Source organism: Phascolarctos cinereus, unplaced genomic scaffold (assembly GCF_003287225.1).
Source record: "Phascolarctos cinereus isolate Bilbo 61053 unplaced genomic scaffold, phaCin_HiC Scaffold_726;HRSCAF=1367, whole genome shotgun sequence".
NCBI classification, from domain to species: domain Eukaryota; kingdom Metazoa; phylum Chordata; class Mammalia; order Diprotodontia; family Phascolarctidae; genus Phascolarctos; species Phascolarctos cinereus.
This window is the reverse complement of record NW_027556098.1, coordinates 45,581,577-45,607,693: the sequence shown is the minus strand read 5'-3', so window position 1 is coordinate 45,607,693 and position 26,117 is coordinate 45,581,577. Positions and strand designations below refer to the sequence as shown.

Sequence of the window (26,117 nt, the reverse complement as noted above, 5' to 3'; positions counted from 1 at the left end):
GTTTAATATGTAACTAAAATTTGTTACTGAACTCACTTATTGTCAAGTCTATGAGAACAAAACCTCAGTTTAATATATGACACAGACAATTTATTCCTAGGTTCTCCTTATTATATATTTACAATGTAATAAATCACTATCAACAGTTTTCCCTCTTTTTACCATCCCCTCAAATAGTCAGACAAACTCCAAACCCAACCACTAACAGGATTTGAGAAATATAATGTTGTAATTCAGTTTCTCTGAATCTGAACATTCAATAACAGGTGACACTGCTCCAACACTTGCTATTCTTTGAAGTGTGATAGATGATCAATAAGTAAACATTTATTAAGCACCTTCTATGTGTCGGGCACTGTGCTAGGCACTGGGGATACAAAAAGAAGCAAAAGATAGTGTCTGCCCTCAAAGGAGCTTACCATCTAAAGAGAGAAACAAATATGTACAAAATAATCTATTTTATTGTTGTTTATTCATCTCAGTTTGATTCTTCATGACTCCATTTGAGGTTTTCTTGGCAAAAATACTAGAATGGTTTGCCATTTCCTTCTCTGGCTCATTTTAAAGATGAGGAAACTGAGGCAAACAGGGTTAAGTGACTTGCCCAGGGTCATACAACTAGCAACTGTCTGAGACCAGATTTGAGCTCAGGAAGATGAATCTTCTTTGACTCCACTGTACCACTCTATCCACTTCCCAAAATAATATATACATACAAATAAGCATATACAAAATAAACTATGTACAGGATAAATAGTAAGTAATCAACAGAGGGAAGGCACCAGAATTAGGAGGGGTTGAGAAAGGCTTCCTGTGAGATTTGGTTGGGACCTAAAGGAAGCTAAGGAGTTCTGTAGACTGAGCCAAGGAGGAAGAGCAATTCAGGTACTGAGAACAGGCAGAGAAAATTCCCAGGGCAGAGAGGAATGACTTGTTCATGGAACAGCCAGGAGGCCAGTGTCTTTAAATGGAAGAGTATGTGTCAGGGAACAAGAGATAAAAAGTCTGGAAAGGTAGAAGGGGGCTAGGTTATGAAGGGCTTTCGATGATAAATAGAGCATTTTTGTATTTGATCCTGGAGGTAAGAGGGAGCAACTGGAATATATTGATTAAGAAGGTGATGTGGTTGGATCTGTGCTTAAAGGAAATCACTCTAGTGTCTGAATAAAGGATGGACTAGAGTGGGGAGAGATCTGAGGCAGTTATATCCATCAGGAGACTATCACAATAATCTAGGTGTGAGGTGATCACGACCTGCCGTAGAGTGGTGGTAGTGACAGGAGGTGAGGTTGGCATTCAGGAGATGATGTGAAGGTGAAATTAACAGATTGGATCCTTCAAAATAAAAATAGGCTTACTTTTTAAATTTTGGGGTCAGATCCTTGTCAGTATAAAAAACTACAAGTATGGAAATCCCCCCCCTCCAATGCACTATGTGCAATTCTGTGATTTATAATCTTGAGCTGCCAAGGGACACTGAGAAATTGTGGCTTGTCCATGGGTTAGAGGAATGACTTGAAGACCAACTGACTGAGGATAACAACAGTCAGAGAGAAGACTGACTTCAAGACCAACTCACTATCCATTATTCCATTTTTATAAAGGTAAAAATCAGCTTCAGAAGGCAGAAGAAAACAAATGGAAAAAGAAATCACAAAATTACTGGGGGTGGGGCAGACGGGATACATATATAGACACATGCTATATCCATCAAGAATCACTATGGAGGGGCAGCTAGGTGGCGCAGTGGATAGAGCACCAGCCCTGAAGTCAGGAGGACCTAAGTTCAAATGTGGCCTCAGACCAAACATTTGACACTTACTAGCTGTGTGACCCTGGGCAAGTCACTTAATCCCAATTGCAAAAAAAAAAAAGAATCACTGTGTAGCCACATTTGGCTGGGAACTTGCTAGTTTTAATCCCTTCTCACAATAGAGAAAGCAGATTGTTTGCAGATCAAGCCTTTCTCCTCCCTTAAGGTAGTCCCTGGTCATGACATTCCTTTTGGTCCCTACCTCTACCATTCCCATCACTTGAAGACAGAAGATTCGCCAAGTCTCCTTCAATCCAAAACAATCCAAGACTAAACTCTATTTATAACAATAGCCCACTAGGGGGGCACATTTGTCCTGGTTCATATAGGTCTCCTTCTGCTGTTTTAGGAGCTTATACATTAAAATTACTAATAAAAAAAAGTCATCCCTGTAAGATCCTGTCACACTTATAGCTCTGGAGCTCCCTATTGGAGAAAACCAATTTTGATGTTTTGGACAATGATTTAGATCTCTGACCTTGTTAGAATCTGTGTTTTACCAGCTAGCCATTGTCACCTTCCATTTGCCTTTCTTTAGCAGAGAATAAAGATATTCAACACAAAGAAATTATGATTGAGAATATATTTTTATGTAAAACAAAATTAGAAAATAGAAGGAACTTAAAGAAATAGCAAGAAAAATCATAGAGAATTGCCAGCTAGCAGCAGGTACTGAATTAAAGTCATGGGGGTCAAGTTGATTGAGGAGTGATTGCCACAGAAATGCCATTGCTGCTCACATTACCCCAGATTTGATTCTTAGCTCTGTCTCCCCTCCCTCTGGGCTGTGGGAGAAAGTGGAGAAAGTCTCCTGCTGTGACCGACCAGTTTCTTCTCCCCTCAAAACTGATAACAACCCCCTGAATTTCTTAGGGCTAAGAAGGAAATCTGTTCTTCCAGCATGACAGATCTCAAGATTCCCACTTAGGATTTCAGAACTGGGTGCTGTGAGTTATAGCGGCAAGGGATGTTATGCAGGTAGAATTTGTGGGATTTGGCATCTAATTGGATGTGAAAGAAATGACCTCAAGGTTGTGACCTCTGTAATCAAAAGGATGGCAGTGACAAAAATAATAGGGAAGTTGGGAAAAGTAGCTAGTTTGGGTCACACTTACTTTTACTTGGTGGTGGCATAGCAAGATGTCCAGTAGGCAGACAGAGATTTGGGACTAGAGTGAAAAAAATAAAAAGACTAGAACTTGATATATATACTTTTGGAAGTTGTCTATGTAGACAATAAATGTATCCACGGAAGTAGACATAGAAAGTCACCAGTATTATGAGGTCCAAGACATTTGCCCCAATTAGTCTATCTCTAAGGATGGTTTGAGGAGACCCGGGACTTCTGTCCGTGGTCTTGGACTTACCTCCATTTCCTGAGACAAATCTTTTTTCTTTCCCCACAGGGCTTCTCAAAAGGGCTTACCTTTATATTTAGGTAGATCCATAAGTTTTAAGGAAATAAGAGCCAGTTAATGAAAAGAGACATAGCCATACAATCTCTTTTCTGGTGAGGGACTAGTGATAATGGTTTTATGTAAGCTTTAATTTAGTAAATTCATCAGGAGGGACTATGGCCATGCAATATAAGTCCCTATGCCAATTTTTCCAAAAATACCTTGTAAATTAGAGGACATTAGATGAACAATATCATATAGAAATATAATAGGTTTTCAGGGGAAAAGGTATAAGTTGCATAAAATATAAATTGTAATGATGTAAATAAGTAAGTTCACTGTGCATGTGTTTTAGGTGAACCAGTTAAAAATCTCTCCTAATGTACAAATTAATAGCTTGTCCTTTGTGAGATTCAGCCACTCTTTGCCTTCTAATAGACCTTGAGAAGACCAATAGATTTCAGTTAAAGAAGTAAATGGGGAACAGAAATATCAACAAAGGAACAATCTGATAATTGGTTATATATTTATGCATAGTAGGTTATAGACTTTAACACACAAACCGGTAGCCTATGAGTGTGTATCTACACATACACACACATATATGTCTGTGGCATACACATATTTGCTTTCTAAGGAAATTCATTCATAAGCTCCAGAATACTATAGCTTATGAATATTTCATGTTATTTTTACAGTGTTGGTGAAAGGTCAAGTCACAACCAAGTACTACAGATTACTTTCCAAGCATGGAGGCTGGGTTTGGGTACAGAGTTATGCTACCATTGTGCACAACAGCCGTTCATCAAGACCTCACTGCATAGTGAGTGTCAATTATGTTCTCACGTAAGTCAAACATATTTGCTCTCCTCCTTAATGTCTCATCATTTCACATTAAAATAAATATAATTGTCCTCTCTCTCTCTCTCTCTCTCTCTCTCTCTCTCTCTCTCTCTCTCTCTCTCTCTCTCTCTCTCTCTCTCCCTCTCTCTCTCTCTCTCTCTCTCTCTCTCTCTCTCTCTCTCTCTCTCTCTCTCTCTCTCTCCTCTCTCTCCCTCTCTCTCCCTCTCTCCCTCCCTCTCTCTCTCTCTCTCTCTCTCTCTCTCTCTCTCTCTCTCTCTCTCTCTCTCTCTCTCTCTAGATGTTCATCTGTTAGGATTTTTTAAAACTAGAATTTATTTCACAAAGTATTTTGGAGGTTCCTGTTTCTGGTTGAGATAAAAACTTTAAAAAAATATATAGTGCAGCTATGTTTCAGGCATCACTGTAATCTGGTTATGGAAGCATAGGAGCATGGTGGAGGAAATGCTGCTCTTTCTCCATCAGATATGGCAGATGGAAATCTCACCCCATTTACCTATACACCTTCCTTGTCTCTCTTGCTCTGTTTTAATAGCTGAAGGAAAAGCTGGGGTGTCCACAGTCCCCACTCCTCCTCCCTCAGTCCCCTAAATGAAGCAGAAGAGTTTTCCTCAACTCTACCAATTCCTCTGTTGCATGAACTGGCCACAACTCACGACACATTTTTGCCATCCTTAAGATGAACTAAGACCAAAGATCAATATGCCTTTGGAATGAGATTCCTTATTATATGAAAGGTGTGGGAAATAAGCTTAATTGAGAACAAAATAAAATCTTCCTTTAGTGCTTCGTCAAGTGAAACCAAGCTCTGCTCCCATATTTGTTACTCAGCTACATAGCTGGGTAACAGTGAGTATTCTCACTGAAAATATTTTTTGTGTGTCTTCTAAACAGAGAAAAAGATTTAGGCACTAAAGCCTCTGACCAAAGGAGTTTCATTTCTCTGCTGTTTAGAAGTAAATAATAATTATAGCAAAATCACAGGAAAAAAATATATCTCAGATTGGGAAAATGGATACTTTCTAGAGAAACAAAAACTATATATTAAGAATAATATATTAAGAATAGCTATGTGCCAGGCAACTGTGCTAAACACTTTACAATGATCTCATCTGATCCTCACACCATCCTTCCCCATTTTACAGATGAAGAAACTGAGAGTGAGGCTAAGTGATTTGCTCAAGGTCACACAGCTAGTCAGTGTCTCGGGCCAGATTTGAACTGAGATTTTCTTGCTCTTACCAAAGGAAGACTTACTGCTTTTTAAAAAGTTTATTGACTCTCTCTTTTTCCTTTTTATATCACTCTCACTTTCCCCACCCTCAGCCCTTTCCTTATAACAAATAAATACAGTTGAACAAAACATGTCAACACACTGGCCACGTCTAAAAATGAATGCCTCATTTTATACCTCTTGCCCACCGCTTTTCTGCCAAGAGCCATGCTTCAAATTAGTCTTCTGAAGTCATGATTGAAAATCCACCATTTCTTTAAAACTAGACATTGTGAGCAACTCTTCACAGCAGTTATAGGTATCAATTGAAAAGGAGGAAGGTAGCTTAGATTCCAAGCTCAACAACCCCCATGACTGAGGCTTTTGAGGAAGAAAAGAAAGAAAAGCACATCCTTTGTTAGGATACAGATGGATTTGGTAAACATGTTTTCCCTTTCTGGCTTTATAAACTTTCTTAAATTCATGTTTTCCACAAGGGATATGAATGAGGTTTTAAAGGATTGCATATAGCTGTACTGATCTCATTCAATTCCAGTAAGATAATTCCTAAACTTAGAGCAGGCCTGCACAACGACAGCCTGAGGGCTGTATCCGCCACAAGATTTTGGGTGGCTTGGGAAAAATGTAGGTTTGCCACTGCGCACTTTCCCTGTTTGTCATGTGACCCGCAGCAACCAACCATCATCAGTCTGCCTCTAGTCTTCCCTATCTGCGCTGATGAAGTTTACAGGTGTGCAGGTCTGACTTAAGAGTTTTGAAGGTCATATAATTCAAGGGCTACAGCATTAACAGAGAAGCTGGGATTTCCTTTTTCCTGTGCTGATGGATCATTTTCCAGAATCCAGCTCAATGACATTATATAACTTGATACATTTTAAAATTTTAATAGAAGTGTTTCATTGTCAAAACAAGGTCTTCTTATGCACGATGTGAATCTTTTCTGGTCTCTTGGCAGAGATATCGAATACAAGGAAATACAGTTGTCATTGGATCAGGTCACTTCTTCCAAGTCCCAGTATTCCTGTAGGACTTCAATGTCTACCTCACAAGAACCTAGGAAAATAGCTAAATCCAAAAGTAACAAGATGAAGACAAAAGTCAGAACAAACCCCTATCTACCACAGGTAATGAATGCATCTGGAAGAGAGGTCTGGCTATTCTGCTATAATTTGTTATCCTATAAAGAGTTTCCTCCCCTTAGCAGTCGTTTGAGGCTCATATGGACACATTAAATATGGAATAACAACAAATCACTAATTATATGGGAGAGATTTCCTTGTGTCAGAAATTTTTTCAGGGACACGGTGCTATTTTAATCACTTCTATAACATTATGTAAAACTTGATACGCCAGAGTGGTATATACTCCACAGCAAAACATGAATTCTGATGGAACTCTATAGTAAGCTCTTCAGAACTTTCCTTTATTTGTGCTTATATTACATATTTCCACAGCATTTTTCATCAGTAATTTTCCCCACTTTTTTAAATCGTTAATTTCAAACTCTTAGAAACAGCATATGCATTGGCTTCTAAACTCTTTGGTGGGGAAAATTCTTGCCCCTCCAACTGTCACCAAGTATTCCTATTTCCTCTGAGGCCTCCACATTATGACCAGCTCCATTTCCACATAGTGGATAAAATTAGAACCCAGAATAACAGTGTTTGCTGTATATTTTATTATACTGTGCTGCATTAAGCTGCTGTTATCTTCCAGTTAACTCTTTCCTGGTCTTCTTTGTCATTTCAGCAATATGACTCTATCCAAATGGACAAATCAGAATGTGGCCAGGTTGGAAATTGGAGAGCAAGTTCCACAACAAATGCTACAAATACTCAAGAACAAAACTTCTATTCAGAAAACAGTGACCTTTTATATGCCCCCTCCTATAGCTTGCCTTTCTCTTACCATTATGGACCCTTTCCTATAGATTCTCATGTATTCAGGAGCAAAAGACAAATGCTATCTTCAAAATTTGGGCAGTCTCAAGGGTCTCCGTGTGAGGTGGCACGTTTTTTCCTGAGCACATTGCAAACCAGCGGAGAGTGCCAGTGGCATTATGCCAATCCCTTAGTACCTAACAGCCAGTCTCCAGCTAAAAATCCTCCTGACCAGCCAATGAACATTACACGGCACAACCTGGCACCCAGTTATGAAGGTGGGTTGTGTTTACACATAGGAAAGGGAAAGGTCTTTGAAATATCAGGGGGAAATGTCTACGGGTGGTAGACAGAAAGTAGATATACATGTTAAACATTTCCTTTTATGTTTATAAGTAGGAATTACTATCATTTCATGCTTATAAGGTATTACTACATGACAGAAAAAAAGTATATGCCCAATTCATAAAGAAATGAAGGAAAAAGCAAAATACTCAACTGCCTTTTGTAACATATTCTTTTTCATGTCTACCAAAAAGGGAAATGAATAACTGCTTTTAAAAGTGATTTAAAAAAAATTAATTATTTTCAATACATGAAATTATACTTTCTTCCCCTCCCACATACCTTCCCCCTCCTCTGATTGAAAACAAAAAGAAAAAAAAAAGCCAACCTCTTTGTAACAAAGGGCCGTGTCTGAAAATATTTTCATCTTCATCCTGAGTATCAGCTCTCTCTCAGGAGGTGGGTAACATGTTTCATCATGAGTTGTCCAGAATTGTGGTTGGACACTGCATTGCTCAAAGTTCTTAAATCTTTCAAAGTTGTCTTTATAACATTGTTGTTATCATATAAATTGTTTTCCTGGTTCTTCTCACTTCATTTTCATCAGTTTGTATAGGTCTTTCTAATGTTCTCTGAAACTGTCCCACTCATCATCAAACTGTGCCCCACACAATAGTAATGGATAATGTAATGTCCATCACATCCATATATCATAATTTGTTCAGCCATTGCCCAACTGATGAGCATCCCTTAGTTTCCAATCCTTTGCCACTACAAAAGAGAGCTGCTATAAGTATTTTTGTACACATGGGTCCTTCTTCTTGTTCTTTGATCTTTTTAGAGTATAGAGCTAATATAGGTATTGCTGAGTCAAAGGATATATCATTTAGTAACTTTCAGGGCATAATTCCAAATTGCTTTTTAGAATTACTGGACCGGTTTACAGTTCCAACAACATTCTACCTGTTTCCCTTCAGCTCCTACAGTATTTGTCATTTTCCTTCTTGGTCAACTTTACTCCTCTATGATGGTTACGAGATGGAACCTTAGTGTTATTTAAATTTGTAATTTAGAGCATTTTTTCATGTGATAGCTCAGATTTCTCCCTTTGGTAGTTTCCATTTCATCTTCTTTGAACATTTATCAACTGGGAATGGCTCTTATTCTTATAAATTTGAATCAGTTCTCTATATATCTTTAAAATGATACCTTTATCAGGGAAATGCTACAAATATTTTTCTCATTTACCTGCTTCTCTTTTAATTTTAGCTGCATGGGTTTCATGTTAAAACCTCAAATTTTGTGTAATCAAAATTATCCATTTTACCCCTTCTGTGATACTCTCTATCCATTATGTGGTCACAAATTATTCTCCTTTCCATAGATGTAATGAGTAATTTCTTCCTTACTTCTCTAATTTGTTTATGATTTATGATAATTTCTATTTCTCTCTTTGCTGAGTTTTCTTGGTAACATGCTGAAATGTTGATGTAAGTATATTTTATATCCTACAACTTGCTAAAGTTGTTTGTTTTATCTAACTTTTTAGTTGACCCTCTAGGGTTCTCCAAGTAAGCTATCATATTATCTGAGGGAAAATACAATAATTTGGTTTTTTCTTTGCCTAGGCTTAATTTCCTTTTCTTGCTTTATTGCTATAGCTAGTATTTCTAGCACTATATCAAATAGCAATAGTGAAAATGGAAGTCCTCTAGTTTATCTCCATTACATATAATAATGGCTCTGTATATAACAATTATCATTTTAAGGAAAGAGTGTTGTATTCCTATGCTTTCTAATGTTTCTTTAAAAAAAACAGGAATGGGTGTTATATCTTGCTAAAAGCTTTTTCTGCATCTATTAATATAATCATATGCTTTTTGTTATTCTTGTTGTTATTACGTTCTGCTGTGTTGCTATTTTTCCTAATATTGAACCAACCCCAAATTCCTCATATAAATCCAGCTTGATCATAATATATAATCTTTATGATTTGTTGCTGTAGTTTTCTTGCTAATATTTTATTTAAATTATTTGCATCAATATTCATTAAGAATATTATCTCCATATTAGAATGTAAACAGTTCATTTTTTTTTTTTAGAGGCAGCTAGGTGTAGCAGTGGATAGAGTACTGGGCCTGGAGTCAGGAGGGCCTGAGTTCAAATGTGGCTTCAGATATTTACTAGCTGTGTGACCCTGAACAAGTCATTTAACCTCTGCCTCAGTTTCCTCAACTGTAAAATGGGGATAATAATAGTACCTGCCAGGGTTGTTGTGAGGATCAAATGAGATAATATTCAGAAAGCACTCAGCGCAGTTGTTAGTACATACTATGTGCTTAATAAATGCTCATTCCCTTCACTTCACTTTTATTTACTTTGCGTTTCTTGATTCCTGTGTTCATAATTTCAGAGTTTTTTTTACCCACTCTTGTATTTCCAAATACATGGAATTTGCCTTTTGGAATATTGTATCTCAAGTTCTTTGCTCTTTTATAGTGGTGGCTATCAAATATGTGGTATGTAATTCCTTAGCACATGAATTTTTTCTTTCTAGCCACTGGAAGTTTTTTTGTTTTTTTTTAACTGAACGTTCTGGATTTTGGCCATAATGTTTCTGGGAATTTTCTTTTGGGAGTTTCACTCAGGAGGTGACTAGTAGATATATTTTCACTTTATCCTTTGTTTCTAAGAGATCTAGGCATGTTTCTTTTATTTTTTTCCTGAAATATGACATGAAGGCTTTTGTTGTTGTTGTTCAGGGTTTTCATGCAATTTCAATGACTAAATTTTTATCCTCCATCTGTTTTATCCTCCACTTTGCATTTTCAGTTATTTTTTTTCCAGACATTTGTCTTTGTTTTAGTATTTCTTGTTGTCTCTGGTAGTCATTAACTTCTATTTTATCCGTTCTAATTTTCAAGGAGTCTGTTGCTTAAGGTTTGCACCTCTTGTGCCAAGTTGCTGTTAGTTCTCTTTACAAGTCTTTCTTTGATAGCTCTCATTTTTTTCTATTTCTTTTGCAACTGTTTTCTCTAGTACTTTCATTTAATTTATAAAATCATTTTAAAATATTTTCCCCCTCTTGCTTCATCTCTTCTGGGAATTCTAGTTGAATTTGTGCCCAATCTGTGTTTTTATTTGAAGCTTTTCTTTAGTCATCCTCTTTTTCTGGGTTTCTGTCTTGAGTGTCCCTGTCATCTTTATGGTGGGATTCTTTTTTTGTGTGTTTACTCACTCTTCCAGCCCTACTTCATAAATTCAAACTTTATGTTGGGGCGAGGCTCTGTGCTCTTCTTAAGGAAATGTCTATGCTCTGCTTTGTCCTCTTGCTGCTTTCCCTGGGCATTGAGTATTGTATTCCAGGATCTTAGGGACAGTTCAGGCTGGGCACCTGGAAACTTTAAGTGTACTCAAAGCTGTTTGGTCCAAGGTAAAGTTTGAGCACTGTGCTTCTGAACTCTGCAAGTTCCAAACCTGGGTTTGGGTCTGAGCAACACAATTGTGGGCTTGCAACAAATTGGAGTTCTAGTAGACTGCTGCTACTATCGTCAGCTGGAAATCTCTGCAAGTGCAGTGACAGAACAGTAGGCTTCCCTTTAGTTAGGGATTCCTGCCCTAGTTATTCCCCTGCAGACTTCAGACTGGGTTCAAAGCTGGATCTGAGACCTTGTTCCCATGTCAAACAGCTGCTGCTTTCTTCTGTTGCTCCTCAGACCCTATACAGCTAGGTACTTCAACCCTTCCTTGCATGCCACTCCTGGACTGCTACTCTTAGGCACAGGTCCCTTATTCATTCCACCTTAATTCTGTGACCTCCCGCTTGGTAGTGACAGAGCTGCCAGCTGGCCCCTCTTCCTGCTTCCTGCTTAAGATTAGGCTCCTTTGCCTCTCTCTCTCTCTCTCTCTCTCTCTCTCTCTCTCTCTCTCTCTCTCTCTCTCTCTCTCTCTCTCTCTCTCTCTGTCTCTGTCTCTCTGCCTCTCTCTCTCTCTCTCTCTCTGTCTCTGTCTCTCTCTCTCTCTCTGCCTCTCTCATTCTCTCTCTCTCTCTCTCTCTCTCTCTCTCTCTCTCTCTCTCTCTCTCTCTCTCTCTCTCTCTCCCTCCCTCTCTCCCTCTCTCATTCTCTCTCTCTCTCTCCCTCTCTCTTGGACTTTTTGCTCTGGGGCGCAGGCTTGGGCGGACCTTCCTGCAGTTCCTGTGCTGGAATTCTAATGGTTAGAGCTAGTCCCCAGAATATACAGACCTCTTTTTTCCCCGTGTTGATCTAGGCTGGAAAAAATTCCTTGTTCTATTTCTAGTATTTCCCAGTCAAGGCTTGGTCTAGAAAGTTTTCCAGATCTTTTTGAGTGTTGGGGAGAGCTCAGTTGTATTTCCCACTAACTCTGCCATTTTGGCTCATATCTGGAAATAACATTCTTAAATAAATATTAATCTCAAAATGCCCAACAAAAATATGCATATTTACTTTAGAAATTTATGTTCCAAGAGTGACACAAACTCTAAAGGCCACACTGAACCCACAAATAAATGAGAGTGAATATCATCTGAGTTTCAATATTAAATTTCATCAGAATCTTGATAGTACCAGAATACAACTGTTTCATTATCATGTTTGAATAAAAACAATTTCTCTTGGCAGATAAAAAAGACATTCTTAAAGAGGGAAGCAGATGATGGTGAAACTTCATATACTCTTCTCCAGCTTTAGTGAAACTAATACTATTATTAAATAATCTATGAACAGAATGCTTGCATGCTCTCTGGACTGACACCGTCATATCAGCACTGTGATGTTGGCAGGAATGTAGTTGTAGGTGTTATGGGGTCGGGGCAGGGAGGTTGAGGTTAGTGTGAGGGTTGAGGTTAGGAGTTAATCTAAGAATTTTCAAGAAATCTCAATTTTGTTCAGTTTATCCAAACTAAACTATTGTCCAACAAGTTTTATTGAGTAGACCAAGAAATGACAACCTAATACATAATTCCTACGGATTGGGCAACTACAATTACAGAAAAAATGTTGTATCAAATGATAAGATTCTGACAAGGTTCTTATTGTCTGTCATGTGTTAGAATGGGAACTTCTTGAAAGGATTGTCTTAAGTTTCTATTTGTATCCCCAGTGCTTTGCATATAATACACTTAATGAATGCTTTTTCAATTCATTCAAGCAAAAATATAGACTTCATAATTATAGCATCTCTTGTTTAAATAGGTGAATTTTCAATATAGATATAAGCAAAATAATAACTTTAAGGCAGTCTGTTGTATCATGTAGGTCTGGGACTCAGAGGTTTTTCCTGAGTCTGATACTTGTTTTTTATGCTATTCCTGGACAATCACTTACTGACATTCAGAATTCACATGTATAAACTTGGAGTTCTCAGTCTGGTAAAATTAGGCATCCTGGGACACAGTTCCCAGCACATTGTAAATCCTTAATAAGTACTTATTGAATTGATTTGGGAGGCATAACATTTTCTGAGACATAGGAATTAAACATGGTGGGGTTAGGGAGAGTTTTAAAAAAAACAAACCAAGTTAAACCTGTTTAAAAAAAACAGGTAATAGGACCAAAAGATTTAGTGAAATTATTAATGTGACTTGTTACAACAGAAACACAACTTAAATCAGAACTGAAGATTTAAGTCATAACAACTGCATTTGGCCCCTTAAACTAATGAGAAAAGATATTTCCCAAAATATCTAAATGAAGAAATTTTTTAAAGAAACCATAAGGATTTTGCTATCAGTGATACATTTATTCACATGTAGCCACAGAAGATTTCTTTTCCCTGTTGCAAATATGACACAGGATTATATTTATTATATATTATGTTGCTATTGAAAAAAAATGAGAGGCTCAACATAATTCCATTAAATAAAAAGTGATGTTAATTTATGATTCAATTCTTAATTTGTGATTCAATTCTTAATTTCTGTGGGATTTATGTTCTACAAAAACTTTTTTTCCCTAAAATTATGTTTTTAATTAACCAAAATTCTCCTTCTACCCTCTCATCCATCTACCACTCCCCTTCCCTGCCCAGTTGAAAAAGAAAGACTGCCTAATAACAAAGATGTATAGGCAAGCAAAATAAATATTTACACTGGCTATATTAAAAAAAAATCTCAGTCTACACTCCAAGTCCATCACCTCTCAGGAGGTGGATAGCAAACACGAGTTCTTCAGAATTATGGTTGGTCACAGTATTGTTCAGAGTTCCTTAAGTCTTCAATACTGTTGTTACTGTCTAAATTGTTCTCCTGGTTCTGCTTATTTCATTGCATTTCACACTGCATGCTTCCCAAGTTTCTCTTAAACCATCCTTCGTTTCTTATAGCACATTAGTATTCCATCACATTCATAGACCATAACTAGTTCAGTCATTACACAATTGATGCTGCACTTGCCCTTAGTTTCCAGTTCTTTGTCATCGCAAAAAAGAACTTCTGTAAATACAAGGTATCATAAAACTCTTAGGGCAGTTTTAAGATGTTGATGCTGAAACACCCTGTATTCTCGTGCATATGAATGCTTTTCAATTTTGTTTGGTCTCTTTAGAGTATTGGTCTAATAGTGGTATAGCTGGATCAAAGGGTTTAGTTTAGTGACTTTGGGGGCATAATTCCAAATTGCTTTCCAGAATGGCTTGGTCCAATCAATAGTTCCAGCAACAGTGCATAAATGTATCCATTTTTCCACAATCTCTCCAGCCTTGGCCATTTTCTTTCCTTTTTATTGTTAATTTTTTTTTTCAATTTGATAGGTGTTGAGGTAGACCTTCAGAACTGTTTTAATTTGTACTTTTCTACTTATTAGTGATTTGGAGCATTTTTTTCATATGGCTATGGACACTTGTATTTGCTTCTGAAAATTGGTCATATTCTTTGACCGTTTATGGCGGGGGGGGAATGGCTCTTATTCTTATAAATTTGAATCAGTTCACTATCTATCTTACAAATGAGACTTTAGGGGCAGCTAGATGGCACAGCAGATAAAGCACCAGCCCTGAAGTCAGGAGGACCTGAGTTCAAGTCTGGCATCAGACCAAACACTTGACACTTAACTAGTTGTGTGACCCTGGGCAAGTCACTTAACTCCAACCTCCTTAAAAAAAGAAAAAGAAAAAAAGAAACGAGACCTTTATCAAAGAAGCTTCATGAAAAGATTTTTCCCTCCCTCATTTACCTGCTTTTCTGACTTTAGCTGCATTGATTTTGTGCAAATCCTTTTTAATTTTATGTAATCAAAATTATCCATTTAACCTTGTGTGATCCTCTGTATCACTTCTTTGGTCATGAACTCTTCCACATCTATAGATCTGACAGGCAATTTCCTCCTTGCTCCTCTGTTTATGATGTCAATCTTTATGTTTAAGGCATGTACTCATTTGGAGGTCAACTTGGTGTGAGATATTGGACTACTTAGTCTCTACCAGGGTATATGGCTTTCCAATTTTTCTAATAGTTTTTAACAAATCCTTTTTTCAAGAGAAAAATAAAAATATAGAGAGTTAACTGACTGCATATATCTAACTCTGGAGGATAGTTATTGCTTTTGTCAAAAAACAACCAACAAAAAAAGCACATGATATAGCAAAGAGATGGGACAGGGACTCCTGTTTATTCCAACTCTAGAACCAAACAAGTAAATTAGTGTGTCTAAAAATACTTAGACATTTTCATATACAGCATCGATTTATGGGGATTTTGTTGTTTTTTTAGTCTTGATTTCTTTTAAGTCAACCTGTATGATAACTTGTGCAGTCATTCTCCCCCTGCCCCCACTCATAAAGACATATATATACCTCTATACTTAAAATGTACAAATGCTGACATGAGATCATAGCTTTTTATACCCGATTCCTGATTTCAGAAACTCCATTATCTAATGTTTTATACTTTTCCCTTCAAGTGCCCATATCAGCCCAAAGATATAATGAAGACGCCATATCTGATAGCTTTACAAGCTGTGCCACAGCCATCCCCAACAGCCAGCAGAAGAAGGATATTTATGATTCCAGCGTCTTGAAACCCAACAAAATAGAAAGCAGGATACAACCACACCACCATCTCATCAAGGAAGAAAGCAAGTTAGCTTTCAACAGGGACATACCTGAAAAAATGAATGCAAGTGAAAAGCCCTCCTTGAACTTTGTGCCAAATTCCCTGTTGCCTAAATCAGAATGTTTCCAGTCCAAGACACTTGGACAACTAAGCCATCTTCTACCAGTGCCAGCATTATATGAACAAACAAGGATATATATGAAGGAACCTAAGTACGGGCCCATTGGACACCACATCCCTCATTCAGATCAGCCAGATGGCAATAACATAATGATGGCAAAGGTAAACCATGACTCTGAGAGTGAACACATGATGGATATACAGTCCACCGGACAAGTTCCCTTTGTACTTCTAAACTACCACCACCTGTTATCCAAACATGGGACATTCCAGCCATCCTCATGCACAGCCACCAGACATGTAGCTGAAAATTATGGATCTAGTTCAGAAGAGGTAAACACATTTATTTCAAAAAACCCAAGTCTGTCCTCAGTCTCACCCCCAGATACCCACAGGGAAACTGAGCTATGCCATTATATTGGAACTTCTGTAATAATCAATTCAAGGTGACAATGACAGAAACTGGCCTCTTAATTAAAAGCAAACAAACTGGAAGCATTTCCAAAGAATGCACAAGACAACATGGTTACACTTACCAAGCAGAGCAGGAAGGTCAATGAGGGACAAACTGGCATGTGTTCTTGGCAAACCATGTGTAACAGTACCTTGAAGGTCAGAGAAAAACACTGAAGATCCAGTGTAGCATTACTATGACCTGATCTCTGGTGCAGAATGCTAATGAGATGCCATATGCCAGATCTCATTATTTTAGAGTGTCAAACAGATTTAAGAGGCAAGGGTTAGGTATGCATAGATTTAAATTATCTCATACTATTTTGATTCAAAAATACATTTTAGATTTTTACATCAAAATGCCATAAACTGAGTGTAAAGAACTGTAAAAACACTGTGCTGGTATTCAGGAAAATGTTCAAACTGAAGCTGTTTTGTTCTTTTTCCCCTGACATCTCATCAACTAAACCAAAACAAGAGCAAAATAGATTGCTAGATAGCACTGGTTTTATTTTAAAAGGGATGACTATTCCAAGCATTACTCTAAAACCTCAAATCACTCTACCTTGATGGACCAAGGTCACTTAAATCTCTCTTGGCTTAAGTTTCTTTATTTGTAAAATGAGAGGATTGAACCAGAAGGCCTCTGGAGTACTTTCCAATTCTAAATCTATAATCTTATGACAGTTAATATTCTCCTCACCTGAAATCAAGCTTTAGCCTCCTAATTTTAGGGAACACTGAGAGTCAATGGCCAGTATTTGAAGTAATGTTTGTTATAGAGTGATTAAAAAAAATTCTCAACTCCAAACTTTGAGAACATTTTTAAAAAATATCCTAATCAAAATGGAAGTCCTAAAAGAATAACTTGATCTGTCCACAGGATGGGAATTAGATCTGTGATTTCATTGGTGGAGGGAACTCCAAGGTGAGGGAGTTTTTCTGCACCTTCTAGTTTTAGAGATGTTTGGAGCACTGAGGGGGTCACGCAGCCAATGTCAGGGACAGGGCTTGAGCCAGATATTCCTGGTCCAGTGCTGGTTCTGTAACTACTAGGCCATGCTGCCTTTCATGACATAGCCTTAGAAAAAGCAGAATATGGTTAAAATAGAAGAAAAATAGATGATTTCATTGCTTCCAGGAGTATTCATTATTCTCATAAAAGCACACAAGAATATTTGTTATTTCCCTTCTGGTGCAAACATTTTGTCAAAAAATATAATTCCATTTTGTTGTTGTGCATACTTAATATACATTAATAAGCTCTTATTTTTTTCAAGTCCTCATGTTAAATTCATGGTAACAAAATGAATAGTATCCACTCAACTGAATAAGCATTAAATGAAAAAGAAAGTCAGAAGATAGTTTATGAGAAGAATGTATAGCTGTCCTGCAATACAAAAATCTATTAGCTCAGTCAAGTTTAAATATATGGCAAATATTCAGAATTTGACATACAGAAATTTATAGTTACTCATGATTAACACAAGTAATCCTAATAAACTTCATTGAATTGCATGTGCAATGTGGAAAATTATCAATTATCCACTCATTTTGTTTAATAAAAATAATTTTAAAAGATGTAATGAAAATAATGTACACATTTTCTTGCTTGCATTTTATATATAGCAAGTAAAATACATTCACCTTTGAATATTTACACAAACATTTAAATATATATTTTAAAAGGAAAATAGGACTTTAGAAATAAACACACACACATACATATATGTCTGTATATATATATAATATTGCTTGAAGGCTAACCATTTAAGATAACTTATTTCAACTCTGGTCTAAATATTTCACTTGGTCAAAGTTCTCCCCTACCCTCTCTTAACCTAGTTTCTCCAAATGTGCTAAACTACCAACATTGTATCACTTCTATTGTCTTTACAAAATATCTTACTTTATGACGTATACTTCTGGTTTTTTTCTGTTTCAAAGGAAGTCAGAAATTTTCACAACTATCATTTTAACTTAAAAATATACCTGTCATATGTTGTTAAATTGTGAATTTTCTTTTGTAAAACTAGTGTTGCTATATAGGACCTAAAAGAATCAGTTACTATATTGGACCAATTTGTCTTTTGAATAAATTAAAAAATTAACAATGCAATACAATGTATGTATATAATGTATGTATCAATATAATCAACATTGTTCACATGATTAAGAAACAGATATATCCACCCTGTTTTATACCCTTAGTCATACCTCATTAGAATGTTAATGTGAGAGTCTATGCATATATAAAACACATTTTTGTAATTTTTTGAGTACTCCTTTGGATTTCATAATTAAATCATGATTCCTTAAAGGCATAGGACTGACTTAAGTAGGAAATATCATCTGATATATTTAAATAAAGTACCCCTTTTGTGACTATCTTATCATTAACATTTTGGAGCTGTATTCAGAAAGCATGAAATCATGTATGTTTTTTGTTTGTTTTTTTGGAAATGTTTAGCTTATGCGAGGATTTCTATTAAGGCAAAAAACAGTCTGTAAGAGAGAACATGGACTACTAGGCTCAAGGCAGAGTATGTATGTCTATATATAGCACGTACACATGTAATTAAATTAAAGAGTGAAAGTTTCCTACTCTAAAGAAACATATTACAGAGCTAACTTTTTAATCTTTTATTCACCTATAAAGGATTGCTCCAAGATAAGAACCAACATTCACAGAGTCAATCTAGGCATTACATTAATAACAGTATTAAGAAAAAATATTTAACGTAGAAGTAAGAATAGAGGGTAAAGTTTTCTGCAAGGGAAGCTCTTATGTCTGGATCATAGAGGGATGGAGCAGCTTTGTAGAGTGGGCAGCAAAGAGATTACTGGTTTTCATTTATTAGAAGAGTGAAACATTTAAGAAGGTATGAGTAATGCTATAATTAAAATGTAATAGAACAAATTATAGAATGCCACAAAATTTTATTGTGCTCTTTATTGAGCTCTTGGTTATCAAAAACACATTATCCCAAAAAAAGCACAATATTCAAAGGTGGGAAGTCCTTTGAAAGCACACATATGTTAAAATGGATGTTATATCCTAACTTAAGCCATTTTAGTGAAAGGAGAAATATTTCAAAATACTTTTAGCTGTCTGAAATTTTAGATATTACAGCTTTATTTTAAAACCATCTGGTTTTTTTTTATTATTTCTACTAAGCTTAATTGTTTAAGCATTAGGACTTTTTTGTGATGAAAATAAACTTCTGTCAAAAATACATCAAAACCAACCCCCAAAGCACCCAAACTTCCAATGCTTACAAATACATATGCATTCCTCATTATGTATTTTTTCATTTATCTATTTTTAATATTAATAAAAACTATCACCAAACATGGTTGATTGTTGTCTTAAATAAAATACACAGCATGAATAGGAACAAAGTCCAAACCATTTATTTTGGTGCATTTCCTTTCCAAAGACCTTGCTCATTTATTTTAAGTAATTACTTTACAGACTGTTCTTCCAAAGTTGAAAATGTAAGTTTATATTTCACTTTATTACATGTGTATAGCAATTTCCTAGAAACAAGAAGAGCCTTTGGTTTCTGAAAATTAAGGAGAAATTAATTTTCTGTGAGTTCAAAGTTCAGACATTTTGGACACAAGTTTAAAACTTCTCATTTACCATTTCTTTTCTTACACTGGGGGTGAAGTCCATTATTTTCTCCACAGTTAGGATCATGATCTGCTCCCTTAGCTTTTATCCATCAACTTGCTGAGTAATGAAGTGAATGGAGTTAAAATGCTGTTGCCCATGGATCATAGCCAGCCTACTCCTCAAGGCAAGAGTTCGTTGCAGGGGTTTGTGGGGTCATTCTTCCCTCCCATCACAGATACTTAACCTTTGCTTGGTTGAAATTAAAAGCAACTCCTTTATTGCCAAGCAATATTAGTGTTTTTATTTCATAAATATCCATTTCATGTTTTTACTTCATAAATATCCATTTCATCCCAGCCCCACACACCAGATTCTTTCAAATAAATGTTCCCTAAAGATTAAAAATGTTGCCATTGAATATATGTCCTTGAACTTTCTTTTAACTGCAACTCTTTCTAATTAAGTCCTAGGGACTAACTTCTAAGGTAGCTCAGGAAAGATCCACATTTCTGAATGTTATAAAGACTTAAAAAAATGATAACAGGAGAGATGGAAACTTTCAATACCTGATAAGATATATCCACAAACATAACCACTCTTTGTAAATTAATAACTCAGATATACTATTTCCTTGGGTAGTCTGTATTCCAAAGAAAGTCCTGATATTTCTGCTGTGTACAACAGAGGCACTTTTTCTCCAAGGTAGGCTGAGGAAAAAACTCTTAAAACAAATCCAGGCACATTATAAATCACTTTTTTTTTTTGCTTTTTGGTGAGGCAATTGGGGTTAAGTGACTTGCCCAGAGTCATACAGCTAATAAGTGTTAACTGTTCGAGGCAAAATTTGAACTCATGTCCTCCTGACTCCAAGGCTGTATCTCTATCCACTGTGTCACCTAGCTGCCCCATAAACCACTTTCACAGTAATAGTGGCTAGCTAATAACAGCTAACATTTATATTATTTATTATATATAGCTTACTATGTGCCAGACACTGTGCTAAGCACTTTATAATTATTATCTCACTTGATACTCATAACCACCTTGGGAAGTAGGTGGTTATTACTGTCCCCATTTTACAGAGAGGAAACTGAGGCAAAGAGAGGTTAAAATGACTTGTCCAGAGTCATATATCTACAAAGTGTCTGAGGCCAGATATGAACTGAGGACTTCCTGATTCCAGGCACTCTATCCACTGAACCACCTTGCTGCCCTTGTAATCCTCCTTCTTCTCCTCCTCCTCCTCCTTATCACCATTCCACCGCTGCCAACATTACCACATTACAATGGAAGAGATGATTCTAGTAATGGAGAGGTTTTAATAATTTTATGTATTTTCTGAAGATCTGGGAGCTGCTCAATGGCTACATTACTGATTTAGAAATAATTCTAAAATTTATTTTCTTGTCTTGTTCTAAAGAGAGTGGAAAGGACATAAAAATTCCTATAACAATCACATTTTTAAAAAATCTAATTTAGATGAGATTAATTTAAAAATTATTCTGGTTTTCTTGCCAGTAACTGTTAAACACTGAAATGACCTTAATGCAGCTATTCTATAGAACAGAATTAAAACAACAACAATTTCTTTGGTATATCAGAAGCAAAACTAGTTTTACAAAAAATGCAGCATTCAATTAAAGTCTCTTTTGTCTCCTCCTCAGACAATTCTGAACAGTCTAGTTAAAAGCATAATGGCAAAAGTATTAAAGTCTACGGACTCTAACACTTCCATACTACATTACTTTTCAAAAGTAAATTTAATAAAGCATTTTTCCAAAGCAGAAATTTCCAAAATACAAAATAAAATGAAACATGTTTTTCATTAAGTAACCCTCCCCAAAGAGATTCAAAAATTAATGATAGCAATTCCAAGGGATGACTTGCTTTTTGTCATAAGGTTCAAGGAAAAAATTCCTCACTACATAGACTACTTTTTACTTCAGTGAAATTTCATAGACTACCTCTCAAAGCTAAGTCCATTTTTGTAATTTTAGTGAAAGATTAAGAAAAAAACACAACTTGTGACTAATCCCAAAAGAAGGCATGTTGGGAGGATAGGTTTTTTTGTTTTTTCCCCCAATTCTAATTGAAACCTTGTTTCCAAAATCTGTGAGTTTTCTTTATGTTAGATTTCCAGAGACTGGTTAACTTAGTTAAGTGTGTTAATATTTCCTTTCTGAGAGTCTGCGTCTCAGTACTGTAGTCAGATTGTATGATGAAACTCATAAGTTTTTGCATCAACCTTCCTGACTAAGAATAGTATAAAGAAAGTGTCACTATGTAATAAAGAGGTTTTGCACAGAGCTAGGAGCTCTATCCCACTTTCGTTCCAATTATTTCACCAAGACCAGTGGGGAGAACTTAGACAAAAAGTTATAGTTGACAAGTAGCATGTACGATTTAAAAGTTAAATGAAGACAACAACTTCAAGGAAAAAGCATGGAGTACATCCGGAATAGAAAACACATACAAAAAAAATGCTTCCTTTCTTTTGTTCTTTCTATATCCGATTCTTAACGTCTTTTAAAGCCTTAAAATAACTAATCAATACTGAATCTAAATCAGCTCAAAGTTTTATTTCTAGACAAGGGAGAAAGAAAGCTTACAATTTACAAACCAAATGCTGAGATAAGCCATTCAGTCTTTAATTAGAGGCTAATCTGACCTGTTATATTTTTAAAAATCTGTTCTTATCAGGATCCAGTGAATTTTCCACATTTCAAAGTTAGACTTAGAAGTATCTTCGAAGGTCTCAATCCTCACTTAGAATACAGGATGTCCCAAAAATCTCAGGCAATTTTGACTTTAATAGATTAAAACTTCACTAAGTCTTTTGGAACACCCTGCATAACACACAGATGTATGTTGTTGTAGTTATGCCACTATCAGGCACTCTATCCTCTTGGTGTCCCTATGTCAGCTGTGTGTCAACACCACCAAACACCTACTTGATTTCATTCTTCAGAAATCTTGAGTCTGAGCTTAAAAAGTCACTTGACTCTTGAATTTGTAGTAAATTTCAATACATGAAATTTGTACTCTCACTCTCCAAATAAATTCACCATGAATTAGTGATTTTCTACTACATCTTCCATCTCTTTTCACACATTAAATTTCTTTAGCTGCTTAAGTATAACAAATGACAATGAAATAAATAATAAGCACCACCTCTGAAAAATGTTTACTCTCTCTTTTTTTTTTTGCTTAACAAAGAAATAAAAACATATACCAAGTGTTAACAATGTCCTCTTTGCAAAATATCTCTCCCTGGCTGAGGAGAAAGGATATTACCATTCCCCCTCCCCCCCCCATAACTGAGCAATGACTTAAGCCTAGAGGACTGTTGCTTTTCTTCTTTTTAAAGGGAACAGTGGTGAGGTCTTTATTATTGTGAAAATATCTAAATTCTCCCCGTACTATTTCCAAATAAGAGCTACATGTGTCAATAAACACCAATTTAAATCTGAGAAGAGAAAGGCTGGTGACTCTTCTCGAAAGAAGGCAGAAATAAATGGTAAACAAAAAAAGTGACAAAAAGGCATGAGAAAAGTAACTAAAGAAAGAAAACACCTCTAGCACCCACAATCGTAAACAGATCTTCATGATTTATGGGCTTAGGAAAGACCTAAGAAATCAAACAGGAATGTATTTGCAGGTGGCTGTGCACTTTTGCTGTAAACTAATTTCAACTAGATGGGGCACACTGTATCATTGTGATCCTGACAGTTGAGTGCCGTTTCACTGGCTCCTATGACTATTGCTTTTTGGGGATGATGAGGTTTCTCAGCATGTCGAAAGAATTGCCATCTGGATGCACAGTCACAATATCTCCGCCTTCTTGATGAACTTGAAGGAAGCCATAATCATCGATGCCAACAATCCATACCATTGGCCCCTCATCGCTTCCCAGACGGACTTGCTGACCACTGTAGATCAAGAGTAGTAGAGCTCATTACTTGAGAATGATAACATAATATTTTAAGAGAACTAGTTAAGACATACAAATGCATAAATCTTCACAACCTACGCAAAACAAAACTATGTTACAGTTATTTTGGAGGGGCTTAAGAGCTGAAACTCACCAGACTCTGTGTGAGATTTGAATTATTTTTATAACTAGTAAAATAAAAAGACCAATAAAAAATGCAAGACAAGAGGCATGAATCTCTTCTCCTAAAGGTGATGTTCCTCTTCAAGTTTTTATATATTACATGATAATGATTTTTGATAATCTATCCTTTGTTTCCTACACAATTAAAACCCTATTTAAAGAACTAAAAATGTTTTTTTCAATTCCAGTTTTGTCCTGTTCTAAAAATAAAATAGATCAGGGCAAATGGGAAAATATGGAGGATTGAAAAAAGTTTAAGTTTGAAAAAATTTGGAAAAAAATTTTCTAAGAACTTATTTAGAAAAGAAGTTCTCAGTATGGAAGCAGTTATGTGAGGGGGGAAACCTACAAGTTAAACTGATTCTTATACTATTTCTGATTAATATTATTATGTTTAAAAAAACAGAGATTTTATAAGATTACATTCTGGCTATTGTTTGAAAAATAGGGTTTTAAATATCCAGGTGAATGCTTATGAGGCTCATCAAAATTACCCTTTTATGAACTACTTCTCTGACAATGGAGCTAAGAAAGGAAGCCTAAAGAAGAAATACCACCAACCTGTGCACCCAGTATTTATAATACAGAGGAAGAATTGCATTAGGTCCTTTATCCTGAAATGCGTCTATCAGTCTCTCCAACACAGTTATTGTTCTTGCAATAAGATAATCCACACGGAACAGACTTAGATTTTTATTGTGTTTCTTATTATATTCTATGATGAGATCATTGATGCAGATAGTAGGGTTGCTGTTATTCACATTAAATCCACAGCCTGAAACAACAACAAATAACAAATCAAAAGAAAGATACAAACAGCTCCTCTAATTCTCAGGAAATCACTATTGGAAAACAAATGGTTTTACATTGAAATCAGTTGGAATGATGATTTCTTTCCTCCCCCAAATTAAATTTCTAAGCATTACATTATCTTTCTTACAATTCCTGCGTCTTTCCCCTTTGCCTCAGCCTGCACAGCATTTTTTTCATTCTGATCATCTGGAGAAGGACTTTCTGATGCCATCTTCCTTTTCACATCTTTTTTTTCTCCTTGATAACTGTCAGTTTGACCTATCCTAATAATTCCTACTCATATTCACTGTTACTATACACAAAAGTCTTGTTGGAAAATGATACTTTGAGGCAAAAAAGCTGAAATGGATTCATCTTGAAACTGAAGCTCCTCATGATGGAGCAGGTAAACAAGTTTCTCAGCATTACTTCTGACTGCAATTGAGGTGTTGAAACCAAGAGCTCTAGACCAGGCCAAATCGGACAGAAAACAAGATCCTCAGTTAGTCCTTCTATGTCACCAGACCACATATCTGGAAGTGGAGACTTTTGCCAGAAAAGTAATTTCTGGCTCTCCTGAAAAACCCAAGGGATTCAAACCTTGGTCATGACAGGATTTCTTTTCATTTCACTGTAACATCCTTTGGAAGTCTCCCATATCTCCAGATCCCTGGCTATGAATGACAATGATAATGTCCTATATGTCAGCCTTCTACAAAACTCTGTTCTGATCTTCCTTTACCCCATCATTTGTTAGTGTTCTCACCTTCCTTAAATCAGTTTACATTTACTTACCTTTGTGTATGTTTTATCCCTCAATAAAAGGTAAGCTTCTTGAGGGCAAAGAATGTTTTGATCTGGTATTTTCTCCCATGTGCCTAGCACAGGACACAATGGGTACTTGATTAGTGTACCATATGGTGCCAACCACAGATCACATTGACTTTTATCTCATGACTTTACAAACGTTTTTTCTTCACTGATTAGGAATAAAATCCTGTTTGCTTCACCCCATGCTGGCCAATTTGAGAATCAAAGACTGAGAAGAAAATGGATTTTTCCATATGCTGTAATAAGTTCTAGGCTAGTTCAAGATGAAATAAGACATTCTCAGTTTACCTCAACTTATTTACCTACTGAGCCCAAATTTCACAGCAAGAACACAAGTATTATTTCATTATCATCCAGAACACAAGTACTATTTGTGGTGCTGTTCTAAAGGAAAGTGTATCCAACACATTTAATTCATATTTAGTCCATGTTGGAGCTCAGCTATTATTAAAAGATCAGTAAATAATGGGAACATCTTCTAACAATTACATAGTATACTTATTAAGTTTAAATATAGTCTGCTGCAAATTTACCTAAATAAAATGGAATACATAAATAGTCCTGGCTCTGCCATTTATTATGTGACCTTGGATAAGTCCCTTAACTATTCAGGACCACAGTTTCCTTATCTACAAGAGGAGAGGGTTAGA

General features: G+C 36.0%; 2 protein-coding genes across 3 annotated transcripts in view; one reads left to right on the top strand and one right to left on the bottom strand.

Moving 5' to 3' along the window:
• Window positions 1–16,215, top strand: part of SIM2 (SIM bHLH transcription factor 2) — a 75,106-nt gene extending 58,891 nt beyond the window's left edge. Inside the window, exons 8-11 of the mRNA XM_020996068.2 lie at window positions 3,909–4,056; window positions 6,261–6,429; window positions 7,055–7,463; window positions 15,387–16,215. Coding sequence (XP_020851727.1) covers window positions 3,909–4,056; window positions 6,261–6,429; window positions 7,055–7,463; window positions 15,387–16,108 — 1,448 coding nt within the window. The 3' untranslated portion in view covers window positions 16,109–16,215. The remainder of the gene's footprint in view (window positions 1–3,908; window positions 4,057–6,260; window positions 6,430–7,054; window positions 7,464–15,386) is intronic.
• A 3,288-nt stretch (window positions 16,216–19,503) lies between these two features.
• HLCS (holocarboxylase synthetase) overlaps window positions 19,504–26,117 on the bottom strand; it is a 219,029-nt gene continuing 212,415 nt past the window's right edge. For both annotated transcript variants that reach the window (XM_020995950.2, XM_020995951.2), the window contains 2 exons: window positions 24,406–24,619; window positions 19,504–23,659 (listed from right to left, as the gene is read on the bottom strand). In XM_020995950.2, the coding sequence (XP_020851609.1) occupies window positions 23,488–23,659; window positions 24,406–24,619 (386 nt within the window). In that variant the 3' untranslated portion in view covers window positions 19,504–23,487. The remainder of the gene's footprint in view (window positions 23,660–24,405; window positions 24,620–26,117) is intronic.